The sequence below is a fragment of the Protobothrops mucrosquamatus genome, unplaced genomic scaffold, assembly GCF_001527695.2.
Source record: "Protobothrops mucrosquamatus isolate PMUCROS unplaced genomic scaffold, P.Mucros_1.0 scaffold125, whole genome shotgun sequence".
Classification (NCBI taxonomy): domain Eukaryota; kingdom Metazoa; phylum Chordata; class Lepidosauria; order Squamata; family Viperidae; genus Protobothrops; species Protobothrops mucrosquamatus.
Genome location: NW_015386492.1, coordinates 118,708 through 146,037, shown reverse-complemented (window position 1 = coordinate 146,037; position 27,330 = coordinate 118,708). Strand labels below are relative to the sequence as shown.

At 39.6% G+C, this 27,330-nt stretch overlaps 1 protein-coding gene across 1 annotated transcript in view; it reads right to left on the bottom strand.

The window, feature by feature from the left end:
* The window catches only part of KIF13B (kinesin family member 13B), a 160,927-nt gene that overhangs the window by 113,201 nt on the left and 20,396 nt on the right, over nucleotides 1–27,330 (bottom strand). Inside the window, exons 2-3 of the mRNA XM_015812981.2 lie at nucleotides 4,525–4,543; nucleotides 2,439–2,532 (exon numbers count right to left, since the gene is read on the bottom strand). Of these exons, the coding sequence (XP_015668467.2) occupies nucleotides 2,439–2,532; nucleotides 4,525–4,543 (113 nt within the window). The remainder of the gene's footprint in view (nucleotides 1–2,438; nucleotides 2,533–4,524; nucleotides 4,544–27,330) is intronic.

Below are 27,330 nucleotides of genomic sequence, written 5' to 3'. Positions count from 1 at the left end.
TGAATGAAATATATTCAATTAGCCTAATCATATAGAGAAAATAGTGACCAAATTACAAAAAAATATGAAAGATGAGTAAACATATTGAGAGAAAGGGGAAAACTAAGAAAGTTATATTTGGACACAGTTCATGAGATCCTTAAGAGAGAGAACAGAGGGAGATTATGGATGTATTCTCCAGGGGTTTGTAAACACAGAAAGAAACGGAGAAGTATAATAAATAGGTTGCTGTAAAACAGATTCAGTAGCATTCCCCCCCTTATCTATGACTTCAATTTCTTTGGCTTATCATTTCTTACTTTCTTTTTGCATTTTTCATAAATTGATTAGTCCCAAATGGAATAGCGTGAAGTATGTGTTTGGATGTACATGTACAGTATGCATATATATTTTAAAGACTTAAATGGGAGATTAACATGCTGTAAAATAAAGTACAACCTAGTGTGTCTTATTCATTTCCTAATATGGTTCAGCATCTCACATAAACCCTTTAGGGAGCATTCTTCCTTTGGAGGCAAGCCCGTTTGCCTAGGAAAAATGTGAGCTGATGTGGTGAGGAACAACTTCATAATTTCTCTTAATGTAAATGGATATTTTGTCATTGGCCACGTTCAGCATGGCAGCCATTCATGAGGCTGAACCAACTGGCCCCAAAAGATTAGAAATCTCTGCTTTATATGTTCCCACTGAACATGAACAAAGAGACATTTAAAATGAGTAAGAATAATTTTATGTCCTATATCAGTGGTGGCGAACCTATGGCATGGGTGCCAGAGGCGGCACTCGGAGCCCTCTCTGTGGGCACACATGCCGTTGCCCCAGCCTTGCCTTCCCCCGCGACCCCCTCCTCTCCAGCAGCCCCCCTGAAGGAGAGTTGCCCTTGAGCGTGGCCCACATGGAGCAACGCAGCCAGGGACATGGTAGCCAGGCAGCGTAGACAAGACTCTGCCCTCACACCCCATCATGGAGTTGATGCTGCAGGGCGCGGGCAGAGGGTGTGGCCCCCATAGTGCTGCTGGGCTGCCTGGGCAATCTGTGGCGGGCCCTGGAGGCGGTGAGTGGTCCTGTGGGCAGGCGGGGTGGGGGATGGGAGGCAGAGTGGGGCGGGGCAGGGGGGTGGAGCAGGGGCGGGGCTAGTTTTTGGGCACTCGGTCTCTAAAAGGTTCATCATCACTGTCCTATATGGTCATATAATGGTTCTTTTCAAAACAGAACCTTCTACATGTTTTGGATTACAATCTTCTAGTGTAGCCCAAGGCAGCTCATGTAGAATTTTGCTATTATCTAGAATGACATATATTAATATGTGCTAAAGCAGAATATATATCACTTTCTTCTCCATTCCTTATCCAGTGTTTAGATCACTTCACTTCATAATTCTCAGTGTATCTTCTCTGCTACCTCTAACCTGCTTTTTTCCCCATTCTTCTTTTCTTCCCTATATTTTATGTCCACAGAACAAACATGAAATGCTTGTAACCTGCCAAGCATTACTGCAATGAAACCACTGCAGAAATCAGTTAGGGATTCAGTAAAATACGGTTTTGCTATAAACTGGAAATAGTTATTTACCCAGGGTCCCATTAATGTGGAAATGAATGAATGAATGAATGAACGAATCAATCAATTAAAAGGACACAGTATATGATCAGGAAATTAAAACAGACCTAACCAGGCGCATTTTACCTGGGCCAGACATTATGCTACTTTGCACTAAACCAAGGAAATAGAACTAAATAAACTCATCACACACTCTTCTAATTATTCTCCATTACTCATAACATATCTTTATGTCAGAGTCCACAAAAACAACACATTATCCATTGCCTTCCAATTAAACCAATACCTTCTGCAACCTCCTGCATTCAGCCATTCACCATTTGGTGAAACGTCTTCAAAGAAAAACAAGAAAGTCCAGTTGCCTCATAGAAAAGCATATTTGGGATAACTATGACCTAGATAACTGAGAATCTCCATAGACATTCGGAGGAATTAATCTGATTTAATCTTTAAAAATTTGTTTTCAATTGTTTTTCAAAGTCCAGTTGCCTTTTGAAAAAAGCACCTTTGGGACAACCAAGGCTGGATGACTGAGAATCTCCATAGATATTTGAGCCAAGCCTTCTCACATTGAAAAGAGCAATAATGTATGCTTGTTTAACTAACTCCGCAATAGGAAATTGATGTTGGTTAAATGGATAGCTAGAAATAAATAAATGCACAGAAAGACCATGTCTTGCTGAAATATATTTTCAGCTATTTATACAAATAAGATGACTCTCATCTTAAATAACAAAGTCAATTTATTGAGAAATAGATTTTCCCCCATAAGAGATCTTCAGTTTCCTTACCCACGCTTTATTACAATGATTCATTCTTAAAAATATACTGTCTTTTTCTTTAAAAACAAAACAAAAGGGAAAGGAAAATAAACTTACCTAGCATCTCCTTTTGAAAGGTTAGTGTTCACAGGATGAAGAATAACTTTGTTGGTCTCCACATCTATCACACATTTTGTATGCAGATCTATTTCTATTATGGGAAGAAAAGGAGGAGATAAACATGTCAAATGCCATTCTTAGAACCATAGTTTTATAGCAGGGGTTTCAAACTTGCAACGTCACGAGCCAACAGTTTGACACCCCTGTTTTATAGCATTACAACCTGATCATTTCTACTTTGCTAATGAATTTGTCCCGATTATCTGTAACTGCCTACCAGGATATTCAGCTTTATACTTGTTCTAAAGTATAAATAAGTTACAGCAGCTTTCCCAAATCTGGCATCATCCACATCTGCTGGATTACAACGGTCTGCATTCTACTTGTATGGCTGGAGCCCCAATAGATGAAAATGATGGGAACTTTTATCTAACAGATGGAGAGAAGGCACCAATTTTGGGGAACCTACTGCAGGTTTCTTTCTGTTGCTCCTACCATCTCCAAAGAGCTGGTTGTATAGAATCTGCAGAGACATTCTGAAGGACTGTGAAGGAACTATAAAGTCCAGAAATAGAGAGGAAGGAAGACAAAAGCTGTCACACAATTATTTAAGTTAGGTAAGTGGGAGAAGGACATTTCCTCTCTAGTATCAATATGTTTTGTCATTGTTACATCCAGAACAAAAAGAATTCCTTAGTGTGAAGTACAAGACTTAAATGAAAATTCTATGAAATAATGTAGGAAAACACAGAGCAAATATTCTCATAGATCTGCCACAGACAATCAGACCAAAACAGATAAATAATACTGGATTAAACAGACCAACTGTGAAAGACTGGTACAAGTGTACCTAATAAAAAATGATGCAGCCATTTCCTCTCCCCTATTCTGATTGTTCCACATCAGGGTATAAGCTAGTGATAAAGAATCCAAGAAGGATTCTACTTCTCTATCCCCATTTTCCATTTCTATCCATACAATCATACATTTTATCTTATCAGTATCTGCAGACTTGAGGAATGTTCTCAAATTCTACTGAATGAGAATGATAATCTCCTTCTTTGTTGCTCAACACTTCTCAAACTGAGTGTAAGCTGAACCTGCATGCAGGAAGGACACTGAAGGTGAGGACATTGTACACATCTCCTATGTTGACTGCAGCCTTCAAATATTCACATTTGTGGCTGAGGCTTTGAATTGGTAGATACCAAGAAACATATAGCTTTCTTTCACTACAGAGAAGTTGGGAACAAAACAATACTTCTTCCTGGAATTGATATTGATTCTATACTGCAAGTTCAAGTAGGTATCATTTACATTTCTACAAATGGAAGCTGTAAACCCAGTTCATTGAAAATCCACCTTTTAAAACATCTAATCACAAACTAGCTTTGCTGGCAAAAAGGAAGAAAAGATGGGAGAACCATTGTCTTCTAGAGAAAATGAAGCATAATCTGGTATTTGAATAATTTTAAACATATTTTACATTTGGGCAGCAGATAAATATTCCAAATTAATAGAACATTTTTAGCTTACACTAAAGAAAAATATATTCCTGCTTCTTCTTCTTTCACATTTGCAAATGAGAGCTACTGAAAGGAAGCAGGAATTAGTTCAAACAAAGAATATAATATTTTCTTATTGAACATAAGATGGAAGGGGGAGAAGGTAACCTAAGGCAATATGCTATTTCTTTTCAATAAATATAAAATAAGGCATATAGGAAGCACTTCAGATATAAAAATAGCTTTTCAAAATATTCACCCTGGAAAACTGTGGGCAGTTTTCTTATCAAATAGTTTTAGGTTCCCTGGACTGAACAGGATAACCAAAAATTATACCTTTTATGTGGATACTATTAATATTAAAACATAATTAATTCTGAAGATACAAGCAACTTCAAATCCTACACACACAAAATGCAAAATGATTTACAATCTATCCAAGGGCCTGAGGGTCAAACTTTATGAAGGACTTCATCAAATCAGAAAGGATTAAAAAATACCATGACAAGATGATTAGAAGATTGGCAATTGAAATATATGAGAATGAGACTTGACTATGATGGTAAGTGATAATATACTTGAATCCCGTACTGGTATCTGAAAGGAGGTCAGATTAAAAAAAATGCACATTAATTGGTATCATCCAGGAATGCAGAATATACTGGTAATGGTTTTAAATTATAGGAATGAAGATTCTTCTGAGCTTTAGCAAAGGGCTTTAAAAATAACAGCAATTTAACAGTGGAATCAATTATCTGGTGAAGTAGTAGGCTCTACATTGGTTGGCTGGGGAATTCTGGGAGTTGAAGTCCCCACATCTTCAAACTGCCAGAGTTGAGAAACACTGAATTAGATTACTATCTGTCAGGGGTGTTTTGATTTAAGCACCTGCACTGACAGGAACCAGATTTGATGATCCAAGTAGCCCCTTCCAATTTCATCAATGGAGTCACAGACAGTTTGCTTAATTATGGTTTTGATAACAAGCAATAGTTGAATTGACGCCGTTAAACTATAAAGTATGGTTTATAAACCACATATGGCTAGAAACCAGGGAACTGTGACTTTTAGTCCCACCTTAGGCATGAAAGCCAGCTGGGTGACATTAGGCCAGTCATTCTCTCTCAGCCCAATCCACCTCACCGGGTAGTTGTTGTAGGGAAAATAGGAGAAGAAAGGAGTATTAGATATGTCCCCTGCCTTGAGTTATTTATAACAATAATAAAAGTGGGACAAAAAAACCTAAATCCAACTATACTAAGCCAAACTAGACATATCATACTAGTGCTTAGCATAATGTATAAGCATGATTCTATTTACTGTGTTCATCATCAAAAAGGAGATGAAATGTTACTAATGTATTTAAGGAACTGAGTGAAGACGAACGATATTTCCAAAGGTAATCCTAGTGATAGGGGTTGTTTTCATTATAAAAACAAGAAAACATTGTGTAATTGGAGTAGTTGTTTTAAAATTTTCTAATATTATGGAATTTCTACATTGAACCACTTGCTGAAAAGACTCCGTAAAAAAATTACAAAGCTCATGCATGTTATTGAACATGCTGGGATCCATTATCAGGTGAATATAACTACCACTAGTTAAGTTTAACTGCTGTCCCAAATGTAATAGATATATACATGAAATAGGCTTCTGCAGCTGTCAATTACAGCAAATTAACAGTAAATGTCTCAGGATCATCAGTCTTCTGAAATAAAATCTCACACTCTTTTCAATCACTTTCCAAGAAACTTTAAAATCCTTATGATAGAAAGCTCCAGTGATTCTGGAAATAAATCCTACAGTTTCAAATAGATACCAGTTGGCATTCCAAAAGGAAAAAAACAAACTTCTTAAAGGCAAATCCAAATAACACTATTAATTAGAGAAACAAGGTATGGAAGATAATCATATCTCTACTCTATTTCCTCGGTGAACATATGCTATTCTTGAGATATCTTTCCTTTAACACCATCCCTGATTGAAAAGTAAAACTTGCATTGACTCAACAATGAATTAGAAAGAAATCCAGAGAAGCCACAGTTTTATGAAATGTGTTGCCACAAATGCCAGCTAAAAGCACTCTTCTGCAGATGGTGAATGAAGCTATAAAAGGAAGGAAGGAAGGAAGGAAGGAAGGAAGGAAGGAAGGAAGGAAGGAAGGAAGGAAGGAAGGAAGGAAGGAAAAGTTAGGGATTCAGAAAATGTTTTATATAGATTCAGTGACTAACTCTACAATACAGTGCATACCTTCTTGAGGGTCTCCTATTAAAAAATAAATAGACCTACTTCTAAATACTATGTGAGGTAATCTGCTGCTTGTGACACTGATTTTATTTGAATTTAGAGTAAAAAAAAAAGTTGAGGGAAAGGGGAATTTATAAAAAGCTTAAAACAGGGTTTACAATCAGCATTTTTTCTAATCACCTTACAAAGGATATCCCTGTACAATCCATTAAAATTTCAGACTACAATAGTTCATTTATTATGTATGAGTACAGCAGCTAGAAAACACACAATACTTGTATTCAGATATCCAGTGCTAGGTAAAATAGAAACCCAAAAGGTAGCCCTGCTCCAACAAACCTGTGGAAGAAGAATATACTTAGAAACATTATTTTGAGCTCTAATTGTTTGCAATAGTGTAAAATAAAATCCAAACGAGTCATCTTTACTTCTCATAAATCTATCCTTCAGCTAAGAAAATTAATAAGTTTTAAAGTGCACTTTAAATGAAAATCATCAGTCATTTGAGGGCTAGCTATATTATGAATGTGTTCTTAAATTTTGTATTCTTGTAATCTTTACATTAATGTTTTAGATCACTAATAAACATATGGGTTAAACAAGGACAACAACTTTTTAACTGTGCTGTTAACTTGGGGCATATTGGGAGCAAATTTCAAGTGTTTCCTTTCAAAACAGACCTATTTAAACAGTACCATAAGAGAGCATTGAGACTTTCATAAAAGAATGTGGCAATTGCATGCTTTTATCACTGTTCTGAAATAATATGGCCACATGCTTCACTTCTGTAACAGTTTCCCCAGACTTTATTAGTTCTGCCCTACAACTTAAGAGCACATTCAGAATCAATTAGCATTATGTGCAAAATCTTCTTGGTTTGGAAAAGGTTAACAGAGAACAGAATCCATAGGATTCTCTTACAGTATTTTGCTAGCAAACTTGAATGTGCCATTTTGTCAAATGGATAATTCCTCTAATAGGTTTTGTCTCCTGTAATTAAACATTCCATGTTACATCCACACATTTGTCACGTTCTTATTTCAAAGATGTACAGCCCATAGAAGTTCAAAAGGTTTGCAGTATTAGCAAAATACACATGAGGAACATGAGTTGTGCAGGAAAGGGTTGTTGATATTTGTGTAAAGAGGTTCAAAGAGGAATCCAATACAGATTGTATAATTAAGAGAGAGAACAGAAACAGAAGAGAATCTATCTTGTGAAAGACCAACCCCAAATTCATTCGCTCCTATCATAAGCATGGTTCCTTTATCCAAAACCTGAAAATTAATAATCTAAGTTCCGTATAACTTAGCATTTGTCTTGCCTCCATAATGTTGTTAGGGTAGCTCCCACATTAAGCCGCACATCAAATAGTTAGTGATGATATGGTTGTAATTAGGAAGCTGGCTGATGGTCTTTGATTAAAAGTATATCAGTGAATGTAGCTTGAGATAAAAGCACTGCCTTCACTGAAATTGTCACTTTTATTTCCTATGTTTTTAAAGTATGCATTGTAAAGGGGATTGGAATATGTTTGCCAATTTATTAGATGGAAGTGTATTAAAGTTTAAGAATCAGAAAATTAGACAAGTTCAAAAGCTATAGTTTTAAATGGCCTTGTTTTTCTAAATCAAAATTCTAAATCAAAATCAATTTTTCAGGTTCAGATATACAGATAGTCATCAGACCAGTTACTTAATTAGTGTTTGAAATTATTACGGCCTTAGAAAGGGGCTTTATGGCCTGTAAAAGACTTCCAACCATTACAAAATATCTCTCTCTCTCTCTCTCTCTCTCTCTCTCTCTCTCTCACACACACACACACACACACACACACACACACATGGCAGTCATGTAATTATGATATGAGTTCTTGGCACTGTTCTTGTGATATGGGTTCTTCTTCTGTTCACACTTACAAATGATTACCAAGTGCCCCACAATCACATAATCGCCATTTGCAGTCTTCTCTGCTTGTCTCCTCAGAATGTCAGTGGGGAAATCGACAATGAAGGACTCCCTCTTTTCTCTGGGGGCTGGCAAAAAGAGCACCCTGCTCATCTTTGCCTGCGTGAATCTCAACAACTGAAATGCAAGCAGGCATGGAACTTAAAATCCTTCTCTCCATACCTCCACGGAGCTCTCTGCAGAGGCAGGGAGACAAGGACCCCAAGCTCCGTTTATTCCTGGACCTCCTCTTTCAATATTCAAGCAGGCACTGAGCTCAAATCCCAATCCCTGTCTCTGTGGAGTTCTACACAGAGGCAGAAGAGAAGGACCCCAAGCTCCATTATCTGCCTGGATTTCCAAGCATCCAAATCCTTCCTTCCTCACCTGCACAGAGCTCTCTGCAGGACCCTAAGCTCTGTGCCTGCTTGAATCTTGGCAGCCAAAATCCAAGCATATACAGAGCCGAAAATCCCTCTCTCCCTACATCCTTCCCTTTTCCTTTCTCTAACTCTCTGCTCTTCCACTCAAAGGGGCTATTACTCTGGGAAGGAAACTCAGCTCTCAGTTCTCAGCTGAGAAGTCTCAGCTCTCAAAGGGCTGCCTGTTGGGCATGTGGGGGGGGAGGGGAAATCTCAGCTATACATGGAGCAGAGATGTCCTTCCAGCAGGCAGCCCTTTCACTCCATCCACTTAATGACCCAGAAGATCACTTAAGGAACACAATTGGGAGTGCCATGTTTGTGGTGATTGAGCGAAGTAGTCATGTGAACATCTCACTTAATGACTGCTTTGCTCAACATCCAAGGTTTCCCAATTGTGATCATAAGTCGAGGACTATGCGTAACTCCGTATCATTACTAATTGAACATGGGAGGTAATGTTTCCTTAAAATTACACCAGAGGAAAGGATTCATTTATGATAAACTAAAGCATAGTTCCATTTTTCAAATGGGAAAACTATGATTTAACATTGTTTTTAAGAAATAAAGATTTTAGACTATTCTTCTTATAGGTTTGTGAAACTAATATGGAGAGATTTCAACATATGGCTCCAGGAAACTGAACCATTTTTCTGTAGATAAGGCTATTGTTAGGGCAGACAATGGCATGCATAAGACATCTTTACTCCAAAGTGAGAGAGAGCTTTGATATTTGCCACACTCAACACAGAAGCACAATTGATACAGGAATCTCAACCCAGCCCCTCCCCCCCAAGTGTCAATTTCTACTTTTAAAATTCAGCTGTCAAACAAATTTCCCAATTCCATTCAATACTATGCACACACACATATATTTCAAATGTAAAATATGTCTGTTTTGATACCATGCATAGTTATGAACGGTTTGAACAGTTTATCTTTTTAAAAAAAATAGCTAATAATAAATGTATATAAATAATAAATGTATATCCATTTACCCTTTTACTTTCACAAGTTTAAATATAGAGAAATTTTACAAATTCAACCAGTCCATGATTTTCTGCAATAGTATGGCCTTTATATCTGCAAAAATGTCAACAATTATCTTAGAAAGATTGGAGAAGTTTCTGTTTGGGAGATCAGAGTATAGAATTTTAGAGTACAAATTTAATAAAGAAATATGCAAGTGAGGCTGAAACAGACATTGTCCAGAGTAATGGAGGGGAGGTGGAGCAAGTCAGCCCCTTCCTGCCACTAAAAATTCCCTGACCCGCCCCCCCCCGCCCCCTTCTTTTCACTTTCCCAAGATGTTAGCTGGCAGATTTTTAGCCAGGCACTAATTCAACACTAACAATTTTACACTTGGGAACAAAGAGAAGGGTTGAGCATCTGATTAGATGGAAAGAATATTCTTAGATCAAACCAGAACAATAAAACTCTCCATCTCTAAAACAAAATGGATTGTGAATGATATGGTTCTGATCTAATGGATCAACACATCAAACTCTTAAAAAGTGATCTTTTTTAACTTTTTGAACAGAAGCCACAAACAGGGAAAAACAGCAGCTGAAATTCTAAATGGTATTATGGCCTTGGGGGTGGGGCCCATAGAGAATGATAAAGCCGGTTTGTTAAGGGCTTCATCTAATAATTACTTGAGTGATAATTCTGTAAGCTCATGTGAAATGCAAACTATTCAGAAGGACAGTTGCCCTCAAGCAGAAGTGTAAAAAGGCAGGGTATTGATAAATATTATCTATTATCTATTGATAAGAACTAGACCTGCATTTCTTTAGCCTTGAAGAAGGGTTCAGACTTACCATCTTGCTATAATCAGATAATTACAACCTCATAGTAACAAAAATGGCATTGGGAAGACATTTAAAAAGTGTTGTTCCCATCAGGCTTGTTGTTATTGTTAGGAAAAAAAAGTGTAGTGAAACATGATGAAGAAGGATCCAGGAAACACTGTAAATTCTAAACTCAGATGAATAAAACATAATGATTGTGTTCATTTCGCATGTTATGCCAATGAAACAAACTGTATTATTTGCTTGGATGTAGCATACAATATCCTATTGCGGTTCACACAACCTATTAGTATAACTGCTGGGTTCTCAAATGAACCCTAATCCAACCTCATTTTAGCCTAGAGTAGTGAATGAATTGGGTAAATTAGTTTTCATTACACTTTGCAGTAGTTAAGAATTTCTGTATTGACTGTTCTTGCGACAACATCATTTTCTGCTTGTTGCAGAAGATGACCTAAGCAGCTTCATAGGGATGAAAATTCATAGCACAGGACAGGTTTCCCAGTGCAGTCTCTGCCTCTCCAACCTAACAGACAAGAAAGTTTAGACTACTTGGCATTTGAGCATCCTGTAAAACGCAAAGCTTAGCAACTAGCTTTTTGAAATATTAATTCTCATAGGAGGGGGAGGAGAAAAGTTGAGATACTATATATTATCTGGGCCATACATGAGGGTAGGGGGGGAAAAGGGTATTATGTATAAAAGGTGCTATAAAATGACCTATTTTTTTTAAAGACATATCATGAAAATGCCATTGATTTGCTCATCTAACTAATTTAACAAGCTTAAGAACACCAGAAAAGTTCCTCCCTGCCTTCAAACATTACCAAAGAAGAACTATTCATGTCTATCTTCCATGATAGGACATGCCTCAATTGAAATATTAGGAGACAACCTGTCTTAATCCCCATGCTTGTATTACCTCATCCAGGTAGTTGACACCTGTGAAGAAACATATAGCAAAAAATGCAGCTTCCCTACCATCACGCATGCAGATTTCTTAAGGGTAATATTACGATTAATATTGCCAATCTGAATTAAAAGCAATGCCCTTGTGAAGCTGCACAAATACTGTATATCTGGCTACAAAGTAAAAATAAGTGTGAGTAGGTGAAAACAAGAGACTGTGAAAAAGATATACCAAAGGGAAAACTGGAAAAACGTACAAAAATCACCCTAAAAGGGAAAAGGCAAATTTACAAAAAAGGGAAAAAGGATGAGATGACATTGACACAACTAATTTAACTAGGTCAGTTAACAACTTGGCAGGCCATTTTCATAACTTGCGAAGGTTAATTATTTTTAACCGTAGATTTTTGTTTTGTCTGGTAGCCATCTGGTTAATGTGTAGTGTTATGTCTTGTGCAAACCCAGGAAAGTTAATAACCAGGTGACACATATTGTATAAAGGCGGTCAATCTCTCATTCTCATCTGGCCTCCAAATTGCTCAAGATCTACTTGGTTCTTTTTAACCTTGAAGGAAGAGATTTGACTTTAATCTACACACACATACAGAGAGTGTTTGCTTATTAGCTCCTTCTTAAAATTTGGGCCCCACATCTTCAGTTGCTTTCCTGTCCCAGGTGAAGGAAGGACTTCCTATCTTATGAGTACAGATTATTCTGTTCTCGCTCCTGTCCCAGGGGAGAGGGGGTGGACATAGAACACCTTGTCCCTGCTGCTATTTGGGCAGCAGTGCCTATCAGGCAGAGAACTACCCTCCAATTCCTAACACAGGCTGGCAGTGCTGCTTCCTATCTTCTGCGTTTAGGATTCCTGGCCACACTTTATTATTATTAATTTTATTATTAATTTAATTTGTACCCCGCCCTTCTCCTCATGGGACTCAGGGCGGCTTTCACCTTGGCAAGGGATTCCCTCACCTCAGCGGGAGGCACAAACTAGTTTTCCAGCCGCAGCTGCTCCTTCTGTCTCTTCTCCCCTGTTTTTCTCTCTGCCTCCTGCCCCAGGGCAAAATATTTTTCCATACAGTGGCGGAAATATTTTTCCATACAAGTGGAGGGGGAAGTGGCTTTTCTCTCCTGGACTTTTTGACAGAGGAATCCTCAGATCTTCTCAAGTCAGAATGTGGGCTGAGGTTTCTTCCCCCTTCTGCAGCCCTTCAGTTCTGGGGAAAGCCACCCCTCCCTCTACCCATTGTTAACTCCTTCAATACTCGCTTCAGCACCGGGGCAGTGGTGTCTCTGCTCCCCCCCCCCCGAGTCTTTTCTGCTTTTTAGATGCTTTTCACCCACTCAGCTGGGAGGGGGGTGTTGATATTTGTCCTCCCTTCTCCCTGTGGTCCTGGAAGGGGGTCTCTCCCGCCAGCATACCGAAGCCTCCTTCGTTCTGTCCGCTTTTAATCCACTGCAGGAGGGGGGCACCTTTGCCAACACGAGGGGAGAAAGACCTGCCCAGCCACGCAGCCCTTAAGGAAGGATCGTTCTCGGTTCCTGCTCCTCGACATTTGATTCCTTCGCAAATGTATTTGCGTGGAATGGGGGAGTCCTTTTCTTACCCGCGACGAACCCCTTCAGAGGAGAGAAGGAGGTAAGTGTGAATGACCTTCCGCGGGCTAGTCGAGCAGCGGGGCGTTGAGTGGAGAGAATAAGTGCCCAGCCTAGGCGTGGCGGTGGAAGTGAAACCTCAGGGGGTAGAGCAGTTGAGGCGAGGAGAAGTGAAAGGGCGTCCGAAGGCAGAAGCCCCTGCTCTCGCAAGGAGGAGGAGGAGGAGCAATGGTTACGGGGAAAACCCTCCCACGAGGACTACAACATCCAGAGGCCTCTGCGCCACACGCGAGCACTTTTTTTTCTCTCTCTTCTCGTTGCCTATTGGGAAATGTGGTCTTCTCTGTACAGTCTTTTAAGCCCTTTCTAATGCCGGGAACTGGAGTTCGAGGAGCAGAACCGGGACGTGTAGATGACCGTTTGGACGTGGGTGATTTGGATCTGCAGCTTTGGCGAAACAGATGTTTCAAGAAGAACAAAAAATCTTTGAAAATAACACATCTTGGAGACCCTCCCCTCTAATCCTCTAGATCAGGGGTAGGCAACCTTGGCTCTTTTATGACTCGTGGACTTCAACTCCCAGAATTCCTGAGCCAGCCAAGCTGATTTAGATGTCAACTTAAATACACACATATATTGTATTGTATTCTCTTGGATGAACAATCCATCCTCTTTTTAAGTGGAAAGTCCGAAATAAAAACTGATTGCAACACAACTTTGGCCAGTGTTTTCGAAACTTCTGAAAACGCGACTTTCACCTGAATTGGGAAGGAAATCATATTTTACAGCAGAAAACGCGACTTTCACCTGAATTGGGAAGGAAATCTTATTTTACAGCAGATATATTCTTTTTCAGAACGTGGGAAACGATGAATTTCTATGTCTATAGCGGCATTCAGGAACGCGACGTTCATGTTCCGCTGTTGCTACAGATAGTTTAAGTTGAAATACTGAATATCTTCTTGATGCTGTCATATTCACGGCACACCTGTGAACTGCACGAAACTAGCTAAAAGAAGGTGATCTGAACTGAGAACAGAGGACTCTCATCCAATCTGAAGTCCATCCCGTCTTGTTTCTGGAAAAAGACAAGTGCATTAATAATATTTGTATTTTATTTCTGATTTCTTTTTTTTCTTTTCACAGTTATACAGTATGTAGATTGGCCCTATTTCAGTTTCTGTATCATTCTTCATTACACCTCTTACTCTTGCAAGTAACCAATGTTCACGGATGTGTCCCATGCATGTTAAGAAGATACCACACTAGAAGTATTTTGATGCAGTTCCTAAACATGTGATTTAATCAATGTGCATAGTTGTAGCCCCAAAATATTGGAGCAGTGTAATATTTATAAGAACATAAAATTTTGGACAAGACGTTATTCTGAGATTTTCTCCAAGATGGTCTCTTCCAGAAATAATAATAATAATAATAATAATAATAATAATAATAATAATAATAATAATAATAATAATAATAATAATAATAATATAAAGTTGGAAGGGACCTTGGAGGTCATCTAGTCCAACCCCCTGCTCAGGCAGGAAACCCTATACTATTTCAGACAAATGGCTGTCCAGTCTCTTCTTAAAAACTTCCAGTGTTGGAGCATTCACCGCTTCTGGAGGCAGGTTGTTCCACTGGTTAATTGTTCTAACTGTCAGGAAGTTTCTCCTTAGTTCTAGGTTGNAATAGCTTGACTCCCTCTTCTTTGTGGCAGCCCCTGAAATATTGGAACATTGCTATCATGTCCCCCCTCGTCCTTCTCTTCATTAAACTAGACATATCCAATTCCAGCAGCTGTTCCTTATATGCTTTAGCCTCCAGTCCCCTAATCATCTTTGTTGCTCTTCACTGTACTGTTATATTAGATCTACAGTTTACAAGAGTGCAACCTCAATACATCTGGAATCAGCCAAGCTAGGAAGTCTACATTAGACAAAGAGAATAAACAGAAAAGGAATAAATTTGGAATCCTTTTATTGAACAAGGCAAAATGAATGAATAAAATTACAAAACAGGAATCATTGCTTTGTATTAGATTCATATTAAAAGATATATGTTCTTGGTTAAACAAAATCTGTTAATGAGGTGTGATCTATTTGCTTTTCTCTTTGAAAATCTCTGATTTTCTTAGTACATTTTTTTCTTTCATAATTTCCTGTGGTTTCTCTATTTTTCTTGTTAATGAAGAAAACCTTCACTGCATCAGTCATACACAAAAGGAAATGCTACTGTCATTCTTATTTATTAAATTTGTATTATAAATGTTATTTATATTATTTATATTTATATTATATTATATTTCTTCTTCCCATATTTGGGCCGACCGGGTGCATCATAAAAAAACACTTAAGACATATTTATTAAATTTATATATTGATGTATATCAATATATAAATGGGGTGGGGTTATTGTTTTTTATTGTTTTTATTTTGTTTTCTATGCTGTGCTTTTATTGCTTGCAAGCTATGAGCAAGTAGGCGGCCATATACATTTCCTAAAAAATAATTGTATACAGTGTATGCAGTGACTGTATCAGACCTAATTTGATTTTAGAAAGGTCTCAAATCAGAAGGATGATGAAGTGTAATTAGGAACAATCAACTTATGATAAGAATAGAATCATAGAATGTAAAGATTGAAAGGGATTTTGGACATAATCTAATCCTATTTGCTACAACTTTGTCAAGAACTGGCTATCCAAATTCTGTTGAAATATCACCACTATAGGACAGTCCATCATGCTGTGGATATAATTTACTTGGACTTCAGTAAGGCATTTGATAAAGTAGATCACAACCTACTACTTGATAAGATAAAAAAATGTGGGTTAGACAGCATCACCACCAGATGGATCCGTAACTGGCTGACCGGCCGTACTCAGCGTGTGGTCCTCAATGGAACTGCATCTACATGGAGGGAAGTGTGTAGTGGGATGCCCCAGGGCTCTGTTCTGGGCCCAGTGCTCTTCAACATCTTCATCAATGATTTGGACGAGGGGATAGATGGGGAAATCATCAAATCTGCAGACGACACCAAGCTGGCAGGAATAGTGAACACTCCAGAAGACAGGCTTAAGATACAGGAGGATCTGGATAGACTTGAACACTGGGCGCTATCTAACAAAATGAAATTCAACGGTGAAAAAAGCAAGGTTCTACATTTAGGTAAAAAAAACCCAAATGTACAGGTATAGTATAGGGCACAGGTCGGCAATCTGCGGCTCTGGAGCCGCATGTGGCTCTTTGAGCCTTCCCCTGCAGCTCCCAGCCTCCTCTGCCATTTGCAGAGAGAGACAGAGACAGAGAGAGGCACTTGAGCTTCCCTTCTCTCTCTCTCTCTCTCTCTCTCTCTCTCTCTCTCTCTGTTTGTGTGTGTGTGTGTTTGTGTGTGTGTGTGTGTGTGTGTAAGTAAAAAAGAGAGTGGACTCACAGTGTTCTCCGAGGAGCTGAAAAACTTACTGGGCGGGGCTCCTCCCTTGGCTGCGTCTCTGCAGGAAGCAGGAAGGCAGGAGAGAGCTAGCTAGCCCAGCTATGCTGGCTCAGGAATTCTGGGAGTTGAAGTCCATGAGTCATAAAAGAGCCGAGGTTGCCTACCCCTGAGCTTGTTGGAGAACAGCTTGAAGCCAGCTTGCCAGGTGAGAAGAAGATTGGAGAGAGGGAGAGAAAGAGAGAAAGAGAGGAAAGAGAGAGGGAGAGGAGAGAGAGAGAGAGAGAGAGAAAGAGAGAGTGGGAGAGGAAAGAGAGAGAGGGAGAGAGGAAAGAGAAAAAGAGAAAGAGGGAGAGGAAAAAGAGAGAGAGGAAGAGGGAAGAGAAAGAGGGAGAGAGAAAGAGAGAAAGAGAAAAAGGGGGGGAGAGAGAGAGAGAGGAAAGAGAGAGAGAGAAAGAAAGAGTGGGGGAAGAGGACTGGCAGACCAAGGGCAGAAAGAGAGAGAGATCAAAAGGGTTTTGTGCGGCTCCCAGTGTTTTGTTTTCGGTGGGAAACGGGTCCAAGTGGCTTGCCTACCCCTGGTATAGGGGGTACCTTGCTCAATAGTAGTAACTGTGAGAGGGATCTCAGAGTCCTAGTGGACAATCACTTAAATATGAGCCAAAAGCGTGTTGCAGCTGCCAAAAAAGTCAACACAGTGCTGGGCTGCATTAACAGAGGGATAGAATCAAGATCACGTGAAGTGTTAATACCACTTTACAATGCCTTGGTAAGGCCACACTTGGATTACTGCATCCAGTTTTGGTCACCATGATGTAAAAAAGATGTTGAGACTCTAGAAACAGTACAGAGAAGAGCAACAAAGATGATTAGGGGACTGGAGGCTAAAGCATATAAGGAATGGCTGCTGGAATTGGGTATGTCTAGTTTAATGAAGAGAAGGACGAGGGGGGACATGATAGCAGTGTTCCAATATCTCAGGGGCTGCCACAAAGAAGAGGGAGTCAAGCTATTTTTCAAAACACTGGAAGTTTTTAAGAAGAGACTGGACAGCCATTTGTCTGAAATGGTATAGGGTTTCCTGCTTGAGCAGGGGGTTGGACCAGATGACCAGATCATTGGCAGTTCCCTCCCTCCGATCCAGGACATAGCACAGAAGCGTTGTTTGAGCAGGGTCCATAAGATTATCTGGGACACTACACATCCTCTTCACGACCTGTTTTCCTTGTTACCTTCTGGGAGGAGGCTTCATGGTATCCACAGCAGAACATCCAGATTCAGCCATAGTTTCATTCTGTACAGCATTAACCTTGTGAACTCTCAAGCTTCCTCCTTCCATTATATATTCAAGATGGACAGTATTTAATATTTATTTTTTATGTATATGTAGGGGTGTGGGTCTATACATATGTTGTATATAGTATGTTTAGGTGTGTGTCATGTATGTGTTTCATTTTGAGAGCGGGCAACTAAATTTCATTTGTGATGTGTGCCGTTATGCCCACAGTAAAAAAATGACTATAAAGGCTATCTTATCCTGAGGATGTCTGCTCCATTGTTGAATTGCTATTACTGTTAAGATTTTTTCCCCCTGATATCTAACTGAAATTTACTTCTGTGAAATTTAAATCCGCTGTTTCTTATCCTGTCTTCTTGAAAAACTCAGAAACATTCTGCCCCTTTTCCCATAGGAGACTGAAGGCTGATACTTGAAAACAGCATCTGTCTCCTTTTTACTCAGTGACTTCAACTGTTCCTCTTAAGTGCTTCCTTTCAGACCTTTTATCATCTTGGTTCCTGTCCTCTTGACACTCTTTAGTCTGTCAATAAATTCCTAAAATGTAGTGCCTGGAATATTCTTGATGTGGTCTGACCAGTACAGCATAGAGAAGAATGATGATGCAATATTGACATATGCATCTAGCACTGCATTTGTTTTATCTGCAGTTGCATCACCCTTTAGGATTATGTTCAGCTTGTGATCTAGCTAGATTCTGAGACCCTTTTTGAATGTACTGCTGTCCATCAGAATTAATTCAATTTAATTACTTACATTAATTACATTGAATTAAATTAATTCAATTTAATGAATTACATTTAAATGCAATAATTAATTTTTGCGCTGGTCCCATCCATTCAGTTATCTTGTTCTTTGGAACACAGCCTCCAGAAAGTCTCTCAAAGTTCCCTGATCTACAAAAAAGGACATCCTTTGAAATTACCCACAGTATGATTTTTTTTTTTAAATTGTGCCATAGTGTATTGTGTGAACCCAGCCATTACGGATTATACATTATGATTTATACCTCAGTGCAGTGTGTGAATCCAGCCATGTACCTTTTGCAATCAGATGATCTCTGATTCAAGTTTTGTTATTTCCAGTTAAAGAGATCTCAGAGTTCAGCCAAGAAAGATTGCAGTTTACAACTTTGAAGAACACCTGTCATTCAAAGGAAATTGTTCTGAGGAAGATTGACTAATAGTTGAGTCAGCACCAAAATGCTTTAAGTATTCATACATATCAAGCTCTGTGTTTTCTTAGCTTCATCAGGAGTGCCATTTGCTTACTTTGTGCATGCAAACACACAGTTGTACACACCCCTCCTCTTATTACTCATGGCACTCAAGCCCCACCCCTTCACCCAGCAGGTACTGGAAATCCTGCTCCAGAATCACTTTGGTCTGGTTCCACCCTCTGCTTTTCATACAACACCAGTCATTGTCCACACCCGGCCTGGTCCACACCCGCCCAGCCTGGTTGCATAAGGCACTGCCCACATTTACCTTTTCACTCTTATAGAATAGGAACATTTAAAAATAGTAACAAAGAGATGGGATTACTGAATTTTACTGCTGTGTGATACATTTTGGGCTATACTGTATCAGTAGCTGCTTGTGTTCATGCCTACCAATGCCTATTCCAAACAAAATTGCATGTTATTGTTTGTTTGTCAAGGAACCAAAGAATAGATACCCGACAGATGAGTTGCGTCCAGGGCTTAATTTAAGGCTTGGTTCATTTGGGTTTGGCCTCACAACCAGTTTTTATTGCCAAAATGCAAGCTGATTCAAATACATGGCAGAGAATGCCTTCAGTGCTGTATTAGTCAAAGTTGTGCCACCTCTGCAAAGAATGAGAGGAAAGAATCTGAGGTCAGAAGGATGATTATAGCCCTCACTAGCAGCCTTCTTGCTCTCTTTTTAATTCTGTTCTTCCATATTTCTTTTCATAGTTTTCCTTTCTCTGAAATCTTGAGAACAATAATTCCTGAAATGGCAACATTTTTTTTCCTTGATTTTTTTTTTTAGTCTCCTGCTGTCTGTTTGGTAACTTTTGGGCACATTTAATCACCTGAGCTAGGGAAAGGACTCATGTTCACCTAATTGACCCACAAAGCTGTCCTTTTTAAGACAGGCTGCTTTCAGACAATACCCTGGTAACAACCCAGACAGTCATTTGTGGAAAGAAAAAACAATTCTCAATTTTTCCCCAAGAGGCAACTTTTGAGCACAATCGCTGATATATACACACACACATACATACAAACAGAAGAATTATATGATTGAGAAATTCTGTTTCTATCAACTGTCTGGGATATACAATGAGGTTTAATGAGTAGGAAGCAATGAAGTTATGCTTTTCTGGTTCATATTGTGAAAGGAAAAAAGGTTCAATTAGCTTTTCCTCATTTCATACAATCATTATTACTTTTTTAGCCTGTGCCAATCACACTGTAAGAGCATTCTGTACTTAAAACAGCTGAAGCTCCACAAAGAGCACATTGCGGTTCCAAGCCCCAAGATTACCAAGGCATGTGTCACTGGGACCAAACTATTTCAGTACTGTTTAGAAACAACCAGCCAGAACATCCCCAAATCTACTGGAGCTTCCTGGAGCTTCAAGGACAAATGTGGATTCTAAAATGACTCAAGAAGTGTCTACCTGCTCTTTTTCCAGAAGTAGTTACTGAGCAACCACAATATTTCCATGCATCTGATTACCGGTAAATCAGTGCAGGGAAGCAAAATCAACTTCTGGAATCAAAAGGCAGAAAGATTCTTGTTTTGTTAGCTCAGAGGAAAGGAATTTACATTCAGCTAATGTTTAGGAACAAAATAGCTTGGAGATCATCTCTGAAAAATAGCTGACTTTACGTGTAAGACAGACTGACACCTGGTGGTGTGATTACACTTCACTCTAAATAAATATTTCACACAAGTGTTTTTATTTTGTTACTGGTAACTTTTGTTTTGAGAACAAGAATCCATATAACACATATAAGAGATAATTACAAATAGACATTTTGCAACTAGTGGATAAAAGTAGATACCTTTCCAATGAGTTGGAGAGAAATGAAAGCTGATACTTTTCTTGTTTCTCCTTACTACACCAGTACTTTTCAAATCAAAATTTCCTCAGTGAAAGGATAGCCACCTCTTTGAGAAAACAACAACAACAAGCAATCCATTTTAAAGACTAATAGAGAGTAGAGTGTAGGCTTTAAAGCAGGCATATCAAACTGCCGGCCTGTGGGGCGGATGCGTCACGCTGAAACCACGCCCACCTCATTGCCGGCAATGGGGAAAAAGTCCCGATACGTTGCACGACATCATGTGAAGTCACGAGTTTGACATGCCTGCTTTAAAGTCATCAGTAGTATCAGAGGATAACTTTTTTTTTTTTGCTTTAGGACAGGGGTCTTCAAACTTGGCAACTTTAAGACTTGTGGACTTCAACTCCCAGAATTCCTCAGCCAGCCCTGGCTGGCTAAGGAATGCTGGCAGTTGAAGTCCACAAGTCTTAAAGTTGCCAAGTTTGAAGACCTCTGCTTTAGGAGTTGTCAATAAATTCAAAGCAGCAATATGTTCAATTAAAACATCTTTTGACAATTACATGCGTCAGCAGCTCTATGTGTTGCAGAGCCCCTGCTATCACTATAGGATTTAACATGTTCTTTGTAAAATAATGTGTTTATAATTTTAATTCATAATCAGTTGCTAGCATAAACTAAATTAAATATTCAAAAGTGTGGGAAGAATCCAGAGAAAGAAATATTCTGGGAAATATTAAAAAGGCAGAATATATTTTCCCAAAGGTAGAATATTATATTTCCCCAAAGGATCTTAAAGGCAGAACACCCCCCCACACCCTCAAGTCTCTCTGCCCCAAACAGAAACCAGGTCTGCAGAAATGCAGATGTGATAATCTTGTCAGAAAGATTGAAAGATTGGGATTAGAAAGAAAGATTCCTAGAATCAACAATCCCTCACACCAAAAAATCCAACAGTCATCAGCCCCAGCCCCAGGGAAGCAGGATATGACCTTTGGAACATAATAGGATTAATCCACCACCATCAGAATACCAGAAAGGCACATTCAGACTCAGGTCAAAGCTTATTCTATAGGAACAACTCCAAACAAAAGCCCAAGAAGGTATAAAAACCCACTCCCTACTAGATGTGGTCAGCTTTTTTTCCAGACCCATCTTTCTGTCTGGCTCTCCTCTTCAATAAACTACAAACTTATTTCTAAAGCAGTCTCCATGTTGTTTATTTCTGGCTTGGGCTGGACCCTGATGAAGATTTTTCTTTCAACACAAGTATGGAAGAAGGAAGCAAACAAAAGCAACAACATGTAACAGAAAGAGAATTTGTCCTCTCCTCTCTCCTTCACTTTCATTCCTTTTACAGTTTTCTCCTATTAGTGCTGCCCACAGAGGAGATTGGGTAGAAAGGGCTACCCATTCCATCTGTTTAGAATTGCCCTTCCCAACTCTACTGACTTCCAGGTTCTTGTCCTAACTTTAAAACAAGAAAGAAAGAGATACTCAATGGTGAAATGCAACATGACACACACCCCCCCCCAAACATCTCAGATTATGGACAACTGAAAATTCAGGGAGGGGCCCCTGTTTTAGGCATCCTCAGAGATATAAAGCAAGATTAGAAAAAAACTAAAGGGTTCCAAAAGAAGATGCATATTGTAGTGTGACAGTACAATGTTGTTACAAAACATGGCGGACTTTACCTTTCCCTATCAAAATGTAAAGGTGTTCTGGAGTCGGCAATGCCAAAGTTAAATCAAATAAATCAATATATAATCAAAATAATAGAAATCTTCTATTATCAAATCTCATTAATTTTTTGCATTCTTCCTACAAAGCCTTGTGAGATTTTGGCAGCTGATTTGCCAGTTCTGGCCCTACCTGGCGGATCTTAAGGAGAAACTTCATGACAATGAGGACAATTAACCAGTGGAACAGCTTGCCTCCAGAAATCATGAACACTCTATCACTGGAGATTTTTAAGAAGAGGCTAGACAGTCACTTGTCTGAGATGATATAGGTTCTCCTGTTTGAGTAGGGGGCTGGACTAGAAGACCTCCAAGGTCCCTTCCAGCTCTATTCTATTCTATTCTATTCTATTCTATTCTATTCTATTCTATATCTGGGTTTTTTTGCAAATTATTTTTTAATTTATTCTTCCTGCAAATGGTTTATAGTTTGTTGTCTAGCTTACCCAGATACTTTATTGATTCATATGCTTTGATTGTTTATATTTTGTACATTGTTAATTGCTAGGAGTTGTATGGAACCTGACAATATATAAGTTGAATGAATGAATAAAATAAATAATTTTGACTTATTTTCAATTTTTAAAATTTTATTTTGTTTTTAAAAAGTAGGTGTGCTAAATCATTAAAAGATCATTGAACTTCCATGGGCACATCTAGGATGTGGAGGGACTTTAAGGACTCCAAAACAAAATCTGTGAACTATAGTACACAGGCTTGTAAAGCCCAGCATGTCTATTTATTAAACACACACACACACACACACACACACACACACACACGGGGGGGGGGGGAGAGAGAGAGAGAGAGAGAGAGAGAGAATATTATTCAAGAGAAAATAAATAAACATTTAGAAAAGTGGGCCTTCCTGAAAAAAGCCAACATGACCTACAAGGAGGATTCTTGTCTCACTAACTTATGAGATTTTGAGGGGGTCAATAAGTACTCAGACAGAAAACATCCATCAGAGACTGTATTCTTTGACTTTCAAAGCTTTTGGCTAAGTCCCCAAGCAAGGGAGTAGCTGCTATCATGGACTGATTAAAGGAAACAGAGAATAAAATTACACATGCTTTTTTTTTTTCATTTGGAGAGATGTGAAAGGTGAAGCCTCGTGGGAATGAATGTTGGGAAAATAGTTCTGTGTTGCTGCCAGAGAAGCTACAGGAATCATAAGAAGTCAAGATGGTCTTGAGAGAGTCTTTCTCTTTGCCTCTTTGGGCAGGAATGCAGAATCATAATGATACCAAAATATTCAAGATGGTAAAATCAAACAAAGATTGCAGAGATTTCCAGAGGATATCTCCTACAAGTATTGATGATGAATTCCAAAGCACTTCTGAACAATTTTTGAATTGTACATAGCTTTAGTTGGTAGGGCTATGCAGCACTTCAATTTTTGAAGGCAAAAACTCATGGGCCTGCATGTAGCATCTGTCTGCAATCTCTCTTTTGATAGACTTGTTCTACATCTGTAGAAGACAACCGTGCCACATTAGAAAAATATGCAGCTGCTTTAAAGAGTATAATACGGACATGGTATGCATAAGTGTTTCATCACTTTGTCTGAAATGGTGTAGTGTTCCTGCATAAGCAGGGGGTTGGACTTGATGACCTCCAAGGTCCCTTCCAACTTTATTATTATTATTATTATTATTATTATTATTATTATTATTATTATTATTATTATTATTATTATTATTATTATTATTATTATTATTATTACCTTGAACTATATTTTGCCTTCTAAAATAAAGCAGAGTGTGGTCCATTAGTGTTCAGTGAAAATACAGTCCACAACTTTTTTTTTCTTTTCAAGGCACACCACATGTTTGGAATGGAACTGTAAATAAATTCAGCTACTATTATCACTGTGGTGTAGCTTGGAGGAAATGTGGATAAAAGGAGGTATGACAGAGATATAAGACACTATATAAAGTATAGAAAATCTGAATAAAGTTTTTCTTACTTCTCTCACTGTTTAAAGTCATCATTTAAATAAAATGCAGGAAGATTCAAGACTAATTACATTGCTTTCATAGTGGAATTAGAATAGAATCGAGCTGGAAGGGACCTGCTCAAGCAGGAGGACCTATACCATTTCAGGCAAGTGACTGTCTAGCCTCTTCTTAAAAATCTCAGTGATGGAGCGCCCATGATTTCTGGAGGCAAGCTGTTCCACTGGTTAATGCCCTCATTGTCAGGAAGTTTCTTCTTAATTCCAGGTTGCTTCTCTCTTTGATCAGCTTCCAACCATTGTTTCTTATCTTGCCCTCTGGTGCTCTGGTGAATAACCTGACCCCCTCTTCTTGGTGGCAGCCCCTCAAATACTGGAATACTGTTATCATGTCTCCCCTATTTCTTCTTTTCTTTAGACTAGCCAAACCCAAGTCCTGCAGCTGTTCTTCTTATGTTTTAGTCTCCAGGCCTTTAATCATCTTAGTTGCTCTCGACCAATCAGTACTTGTATCTCTGATTTTTTTCCTGCCTAAATATAAAACTTTGCTTTTAGTGAATATCAGTTTTAGAATTGACCTCCTATCAGTGGCTACTAGGTCTGGATGTCTTTGGATATATTAAGTACCTAGAGGATAACAATGGAAGAGGTCCACCTCTCTTTCCATGCTTGTGAAGGCACCTTTTGAGTCATTCTGTGATATGGTATGCCTGACCTAGTGGGACCAATTCTTCTGGCAATGTCTAAAGGAGTCCAGCTGATTCTACCACTTTGTTCTGATGTGGCAGATCAAGTATAATGTTTCAGCTACAAACAGTTGTATTTGGAAGATGAAAAAGTTAAAGGTTTTTATTTGTATTACAAAGGGAATTCAATGTGTAGGTGTAAAATAGTCAGATCCACTTCCCCTTGCCTCCAGAGCACACAGCGGCTATAAAAGGCTTCATGTAAGATAGAGAATGGCTGGATTTAAAATGGGAGACATTCCGTTTATCTCTGTTATTTTGATGCTGGCCACAAGAGGGTGCTCATCACCTTTTTCTCAAAATATAATTGCCTGCAGCAGTGGACATCCCAGAAAGAGGTTTTGGCAAAAGCAATTGTTATATAATATTTTAGGGAAATATAATATACGAGTGAAGGTGAATATACATGTCCCAGGATAATGTTGCAGGATCCAGTCTGGATCAGTCACTGGGACCTGAGGTTTAGTCTTCTGAGCTATCGGAGTTGTGGTGGAGCCCATCCTCGGGGAATTTCTCTCTACTGTGAGGTGATCTCTCTTTAAGGGATTCCTACTCGAGTTTGTGCACAGGTTTTAGAACCTTTTGATTTGGAGACTAGGCTCACCGACTGGGTCTAACCTAGGACGTTTATATTATACCCTGTGTTATCGAAGGTCTCATGTAGATAATCAGACAACGTAACTTTGTTCCTTTGTTGGGATGGACATACTTCTCCTCCCACTTATGTAATTACAGATCCAGCAGAACTACACTGTGTTCTCTTATTTGGCCCCTGAAAAGTCTGGTGCATGCTTGCAAGAAAAAGTTGTCTGAGCATAAATCTGTACTTGAAACAGTGCTAAATCAGGCCCATCTTGGAAATCTCCATTAATACATCTACATACATTCCTTCTCTCAAATAACATTTTCTTCATCAAAGGAGAGGAAAGCAACAGTGGTTTTCATGGTAGGCAAGACTGCCTAAGACTAAAAAAATCTGGATGTATCAAAGAGATACAAAAGCTTCTAATTCTGGCGTCATCCAGATTTTTGCACCATAGATATGGTAACCATACCAAATAGTGCAGATACATAAAAACATAACATCCAATAATTTTTGTCTAGAATCTGGCACTTACAAGAAAACAAGGACATAGAATGTAGAGCATAAAAATTATTGGTCTGGAAGGGACCTCGGAGATTTTCTAGTCCAACTCCCTGCTCAAGGCAGCAGAACTTATACTATCCTGATCAGGGCTCTACTCGGTCCTCAGGGCTCTACTCGGTCTCCAGGGATCTTAGATCCTCGGGCCTGGGATCACCGGCTGATGTTATGCAACGCCAGGTCAGTGGTAAACAAAGCCCTCCTCATTCAAGATCTTATTCAAGAGGGGGGTGGGGACCTGGCAGGTATCACCGAGACCTGGCTGGGCACGGAAGGGGGAGTGCCCCTCGTTGACATTTGCCCGCCGGGTTTCCAGGTATTCCATCAGCCAAGGACCCGGGGTAGGGGCGGTGGGGTAGCGGTCATTATAAGGGAGAACATATGTCCGAGGGAGACCACTGTGCCTCAGATAGACGGTGGAGAGTCCCTCCTTGTGAAGTGGGGGCAGGGGGTTCAAGTGGGCCTATTGATTATATACCTGGCTCCCTGCTATGTATCAACGGCCCTGCCTGAGTTGGCCGACGTAATAGCCGGGGTGGCATGAGACCCCCAGATTTATCGTCATGGGGGATTTCAATCTGCCATCGGCGGGCGAAACGTCGGCGGCGGCTCGGGAGTTCTTGGCCTCCATGACGGCCTTGGACTTGACCCAATTAGTTCATGCCCCAACTCACACGGGAGGACACACACTAGATCTAATTTTTGTCTCTGGCCAGTGGCAGAATGATCTGGAAATGGGGGAGGTAGTTGTAGAGCCCCTGTCATGGTCAGATCATTCACTCCTCAGGATGGACTTCCGGACTGCCCCCCCCGCCGCAGGGAGGAGGAACCGCTTAGATGGTTCCGCCCCAGGCGCCTGATGGACCCAGAGAGGTTCCTGACGGAGCTTGGGCCCTATCCTGAGGACCTAGTTCACGATTCGGTTGAAAATCTGGCGGCGGCCTGGGAGGTGGCCGCTGCCGCAGCATTGGACCGAGTCGTGCCTTTGCGGCCTCTGACCCGGCGCAGATCTCAACTGGCTCCCTGGTTTACCGAGGAGCTGAGAGAGATGAAGCGCCGGAAAAGATGCCTAGAGAGCAGTTGGAGGGCGAGCC